This window comes from Centroberyx affinis, unplaced genomic scaffold (assembly GCF_046629955.1).
Source record: "Centroberyx affinis isolate AG114_WGS23_722 - 3 ecotype Tasmania unplaced genomic scaffold, CSIRO-AGI_Caff_v1 ptg007760l_1, whole genome shotgun sequence".
NCBI lineage: Eukaryota > Metazoa > Chordata > Actinopteri > Beryciformes > Berycidae > Centroberyx > Centroberyx affinis.
This window is the reverse complement of record NW_027283905.1, coordinates 32,956-39,527: the sequence shown is the minus strand read 5'-3', so window position 1 is coordinate 39,527 and position 6,572 is coordinate 32,956. Positions and strand designations below refer to the sequence as shown.

Genomic DNA, 6,572 nt, shown 5'->3' with positions numbered 1-6,572 from the left:
TATACTATATATATATATAATTAATATGTATCAATCTTAATGTTGTGTTAATATTATTTTGTTTCATTGAATCTTGATGCTTTGGCAATATTGTTGTTGTGACATTCATGCCAATAAAGCAAATCTGAATCTGAATTTGACATTCTAGTTTCTCTGTGTGTGAGACCACATGGTGTCGCCCTGCTGACACAATCAGAGGTACTGGACTCGCTAAATGAAACATCAATCAATCCCCCCCCCCCCCCCCCCCCCAACACACACACACACACACACACACACACACACACACACACACACACACAGAGTAACCTGGCAGTCTGTGGGAAACACTGTCTTCCCCTCTCAAGTCCTGGGAGAAAGACTGGAGCTGCTTCAGTCTGGATCCAGGAACAATCAGCCAGGAAGCACACACACACACACACACACACACACACACTCTTAAAATAGCCTGCCCCCCCCCCCCCCCCCTCCTGTACCCGGCCTGTGTAAGCGGCCTGCTGCTCACAGACAGCAGACGGTCTGAAGCTGTTGAAGTGTCCTGGAGGAGACACAGGATCATTCCACGCCACTCCCATAATGCAATGCAACGTCTCTACACTGGTAGTGAGTGGATGGCAGCCATCTTTACACACACCGTGACACAACAAAGAGCTGTGATCGGTCATTAACACGTCTCGATTTGACTGGACACTGTGTCCTCAACACAGGTAGATGAGACCAGTGTGTGTGTGTGTGTGTGTGTGTGTGTGTGTGTGTGTGTGTGTGTGTGTGTGTGTGTGTGTGTGTCCTGCCCCCGCTGTGCTCTGCTGGATGGGGCAGGGGGGTCTAGACAGGAGCACCTTTTTCCCCTTCAAAATTGCCTGAAAACACACACACACACAGACACACACACACACACACACACACACACACAGTCACACACACACACACACACACACACAGTCACACACACACACACACACCCCAACCCTTTCCTCAGGAGGCGCATTAGCCAGCCAATCAGCAGCAGGTGTGCAGGTCTGTTTCCTCCTCTGACAGACAGATGAAGGTTTTCCATCATCATTCCTCAGTTTTTTCCCAGCATGCAGCAGTAACTATCTCTCTCTCTCTCTCAGTCTCTCTCTCTCTCTCTCTCTCTCTCTCTCAGTGTCTCTCTCTCTCTCTCTCTCTGGTCATCAATCTTCTCCTCTGTCTGTTCTGAAAAGCTGCTGCCTGGTCGCTCTTTCCTGCCGCACAGGAAGTGATGCGTTTTACGTTTCCGGTTTGTTTGGAATCAACAGAAGAAGAAGAACTGGGTAGTGAGCATGAGCAGAGAGAGCCGCCATGACAGAACAGACAGAGAGGAGAGAAACTCAAACTGCAGCAACAGAGAGCTCAGTCTCATATGTCCACAGTTCACTAGGGCTGCAACTAACCATTATTTTCAATGTCGATTCATCTGTCGATTATTTTCTCGATTAATGGATTAGTTGTTTGGTCTATAAAATGTCAGAAAATGGTGAAAAATGTGAATCAGTGTTTCCCAAAGCCCAAGATGACGTCCTCAAATGTCTTGTTTTGTCCACAACCCAAAGATATTCAGTTTACTGTCATAGAGGAGGAAAGAAACCAGAAAATATTCACATTTAAGAAGCTGGAATCAGAGAATTTTGACTTATTTTTCTTAAAAAATTACTCAAACCGATTAATCGATTATCAAAATAGTTGGCGATTAATTTAATAGTTGACAACTAATCGATTAATAGATTAATCGTTGCAGGTCTACATATCTCCACATGATCCAGATGTTTGATCCAGATGTTTTGTGGTGTTGGTCTCGACTCGGTCTCGACCCCCCTCGGTCCTGGTCTTGAATCGGACTCGATTCACCAATGACTGGATCTGGATCTGGACTCGACCGAGGCGGTCTCTACAGCCCTAGTTAAGAGCCAACATGGCTGCTTCAACTCAGCAGCCAGGACCGAAGCTCATTTCTCCTCTCTTCACTCCTTCAGCCTCAGCAGCTCCTTCATGGATGCTGTGGTCCAACAGAGAGGTGCTAAGTATTTGGCTCGCAGAATATTACCCAGAATCCCCTTCGCCGTGACCTTTGAGACGAGGAGATTTGTTTTTTCCTAAAAATAGCGTCATTCTTTCTGACGAAGAGATTACCGGAGCGGCCGGAGCCTCGGATCTGGTTGCAGCTGCTGACAGTTCAGATTCTGAACTCCGGACTTTGTTTTCAAGATCTGATTTCAACATTTTGGTCTTTAATTCAATCTAGCTGGACGCTTGTCTCGTCCCGACTGACTGCCTCATCACTGCATGGATGGAGATTATCCTTCACAGACAAATACCAGAGTATTTGAGATGACAGGCGTCTAAACAACAGATAATGTGTAGTTGCATCATGTCCATCGGGACATTATCACAATATTTACCTCCAGCAAGGAGGTTCTGTTTTCGGTGCCGTTTGTCTGTTTGTCTGTCAGCAGGATTACGGAAAAACTTCTGGCCTGATTTTCAAGAAACTTGGTGGAAGGGTGCAGCCTGGGCCAAGGAAGAACCCATTACATTTTGGAGCGGATCCGGATCCGACTCACGAACAAGCAATAATAGCATGAACCTTGTCGGAGGTCTGTGCTCTCCGAGTGCCCTTCTAGTCTTCCATAATTTTCCAAACTTTTTTGTGCAATTTCCAAACTTTCAAGACCTGGAAAATATCCAATTCATATTCCATACATTTCCAGACCTGTAGGAACCTCGTACTGAAATCATCTGCTCAGTTCTTCAGTTTGACGGATTGGAAAGTATTTTCTTTATCCTGTTTAAGGTGCTGAACGTCTGCTTCTGTACGGACATTTACACTGAAGTCCTTTATCTGTTTCTCTCATCCAGAGTCACTGACAGAGAGCAGCACCCAGAACAAATACGTGACATCAGAAGGACCATGGATGAGAGAGAGGAGCTAGAGAAAGACAGACGAAGCCGCGGATCTTTAAACATCTAATTACTGGTCAGGAAAGGCGAAGCACTGAGCCGGAGATAAACAGGACAGTGACTTTATTTGTCAGATCTGTCGGCTGCTGTTATCAGAGCGGAGCGACACTGAAACAAAGCGGCAGGTCATGAGATCGCGGCTCTCTGACGTCAGGCTGCGTCTGGAAACCTGAAACCAGGTCCGAGAGACCGGCGGTCTGGTGGTGAAACGGACTCGGCTTACTCCATCTCATCATTATCCTGCCCGGTGCATGGTTTCATTTTATATCGTCTCATTTTTACTCGTTTAGAATGAAGTGAGACCTCAAGAAAATCTATTTTCACTTCACAGTGTGCTTGTGTAAGGTAGAATGACAATAAAGTTGACTTGGATTGAATCATCTGGATTAGGGCTGAACGATTTTGAAAAAATTATTGAAAAGATTATTTTGACTGATCTGATTTGAGATATTAGAGGGAATGATAATTTTTACATCATTATTCTCATTTTCATTGAAAAACGTATTAAAATGATTATGGTGTGATTTTTGCGGGGATCTGTACCAAACAAAGATGTTTTCTTCAGTCTGTAGAATATGATGTGTAGGCCAGGACATCTCTGCAGCACCACAATATTTACTTTAAAATGATATTTTGACACATTTCACCTTTAACAAATATTGCGATTTCGATAAAATTTCAATTAATTGTTCAGCCCTAGTATTTACATTCAAGGAATAGTTCACTCCAAAATGAAAATTGGGTCATTATCTACTCACTCCAAAGTCAGTGGAAACTCAGCCTTCTGACAAACTACTTATGTTAATGGGGCATTTTTTACAGATCCACAAAAGCAGAAAAAGTCCAAGTGTTTTGTAGCCAAATGGTTGCACTGTGGCTCCAAAAGTCCAATATTTACCTCATTATGCGTTAGATTTTAACCACACTGACAATGCTCTGCAATCCTTTGGCTACAAAACACTTGGATTAAGCTGCACCAGCTGTTTGAAGACATTTGATGATTTTCTGCCTTTTTTTTCTTCTTTTATGGATCTCCTGCAGCATAATCCAAGAGTTTTGTAGCTAAATTATTGTACTATGGGTCCAGCATTTACCTCTTTATCTGCAGGAAACTGGACACCAGTGGATCAACAGTAAGATGGTTGTGTACTGAAGGGATCCAGGCCACACACAGACCAGGCTGACCAGTGAAACCAGTATCAGTATCAGCCTGGGCAATGACAGGCCCAGTGTGGTGTTGGAAGGACAGAGAAGAAACACCAAACCCTCCAACCAACATCCTCCACCCTCCTAACCATCTATCTTCTCTATCACTCTTCCACTCATCCTCTGGATCTCACAGCCTTTCTGTTGTTTTTCCCTCTGTCTCCTGTCTCCATTCACACAGTTCAGCACATTCACCCTGCAGCAGCTTGTGGTCTGTGTGTAAACAGGTGAGCGGTCGGGCGGGGTCGGGGTTCGGTCTCACCTGCGTACATGTGGAAGGTCAGCCTCTCGATGAGCTTCAGCACCGTCCCGGCCTTGATGATGGGGATCCCCGACTTGGACTGGACGTTCTCCTCAAACACCACGTTCTCCTCGGAGTCGGGCTCGGCGAAGCGGTAGACCTCGGCGCCCGGTAACCTCATCTGCTCCTCCTTCTCCTCCTGCAGCATGGCCGAGTCCAGCATGCGCTCCAGCGTGCTGCGGTACTGCAGCGAGATCAGCGCCGCCATCCAGCCGTTCTTCTCCTCCGCCGACTTGGCGGCGAACACCACGCTGTTGCCGTCCTTCAGGATGATCTCGAAGGCGTGGCGGTACTCGCCCTCCTTGTCGTCCTTGTCGTTGATCTGGACTTTGCGCATGAAGAACTTCTCCTTGAGCCGGTACTCGGCGGTGGAGCCGGCGCCCGGCAGCCTCGGCGGGCCGTGGTTGGACTTGCAGCAGATCATCAGACCGTCGAACAGGAAGATGTGGCGCTCGTGTTTGGCGCCCACGCGAGTCAGCGTCCCCTCCATGATGAACTCGTTACAGCACTGGCCGATGTCCTTCCCCTCCCAGCCGTCGATGTTCTTCTGGATCTCGTTCATCTTCTTGATGGCGAGGTGCTTCCCCTTCATCTGATGGCTGTAGAAACGACAGGCCGACTCGCTGGGGGAGGGAGGGGCGACAAAGAGACGGAACAAATAAGAGGAAAGACATCGGGAGGAAGAGAGAAGAGGAAGAGGAGAACACACAGAAAGAGAACATGGAGTTAAGGTCCAGGACCCAACAGCAGGTCAACATGAACCAGAACCTTCTGTGGAGCCGGCAGAGGGAGCGAGTCTATTCTTCACTACAGATTTACTAAGGAAACGTCTCAGAGCCGCTGCTTACTGTGAGGATTTGTTTGGTCGGCTGATCGTGAGCGCGCTAAAGACGGTGGAGTTAGTGCTGCGACCCGGGCCTAATCTCACGAGGAATTCACATGAATTTCAGTTTAAATGGTGTGTTTACATTCAAGGAATAGTTCACCTCAAAATGAAAATTCAGTCATGATCTACTCACTCCAAAGTCAGTGGAAACTCAGCCTTCTGATGGTACTGATGGTAATGGGGGCTTTTTTTTTTTACAGATCCACAAAAGCAGAAAAGTCCATCAAGTCCAAGTGTTTTGTAGCTGAATGACCTCATCATGCACTAGATTTTACCACACTGACAATGCTCTGCAAACGTTTGGCTACAAAACACTTGGATTAAGCTGCACCAGCTGTTTGGAGAAATGTGATGATTTCTTCTTTTATGGATCGGTAAAAAGATGAAACTCCAATAGTTTGGGAGAAGGCTGAGATGGAGCTAGAGGGGTGAACTTGTATTTGGGAGTGAACTATTCCTTGAGCTTATCATTGGGTTGTCAGTTTGATTTTCTACACACGTTTATCATCAAGTTAAAATCCAGTGAGTGGGACAGTAGTGTTTTGGATTTATATAAACCAGCATCGCTGCTGAGAGGAACTGTACACTAGGAGAGGAAATGATGTCAGAGCAGGAAAACTCCAACCTCGGCACGGATAAAGACCAAGACGGAAAAACAAACTGTTACTGAGGACAAAACAAGTTTAAAAAAAACTGGAAACATCTGGTGGTAACAGCAAGAACATTTACACCGAGTGTTCAAAATATAAGAACCTGCTGCTCTGTCCCGACTCGACTGATCAGGTGAAGCTCTGATTCCTTACTGATTTCACCTTTTAAATCCACCAGTCATGAAGAAGATGAAGATGAAGGAGACAAGAAGCTTAAAGGAATAGTTCACCCAAAAATGAAAATCCTGTCATCCTCTCCTCCCCCTCATGCCAGGTGAAACTCAGGTGAAGTTTGTCCATATAACACACAGGGAGGCTGCAGCACAACTCCATAGCAGCCTTCTCCAAAACAACTGAAGTCAGTGGGGACCAGTTCTTCAGAGTTCCAGAAAGACCTACAGTATATTTACACCATCATTTAGTGCAAATCTGAACTACAGCTGATTGATTTGCAACAAATAATGGTGTCTAGGTCTTTCTATTCACAGTGTGATTGTTTGTCTGTTTTTGTTTTGGAGCTCTAAAGAACAGGTCCCCATTGACTTCAGTT

General features: G+C 46.0%; 1 protein-coding gene across 1 annotated transcript in view; it reads right to left on the bottom strand.

Annotated features, from left to right (window-relative positions):
• Positions 1-476: 476 nt before the first annotated feature.
• Positions 477-6,572, bottom strand: part of LOC139639807 (son of sevenless homolog 1-like) — a gene marked incomplete at its 3' end in the record, with an annotated part of 29,161 nt that continues 23,065 nt past the window's right edge. Inside the window, exons 10-11 of the mRNA XM_071513956.1 lie at positions 4,448-5,109; positions 477-538 (exon numbers count right to left, since the gene is read on the bottom strand). Coding sequence (XP_071370057.1) covers positions 477-538; positions 4,448-5,109 — 724 coding nt within the window. The remainder of the gene's footprint in view (positions 539-4,447; positions 5,110-6,572) is intronic.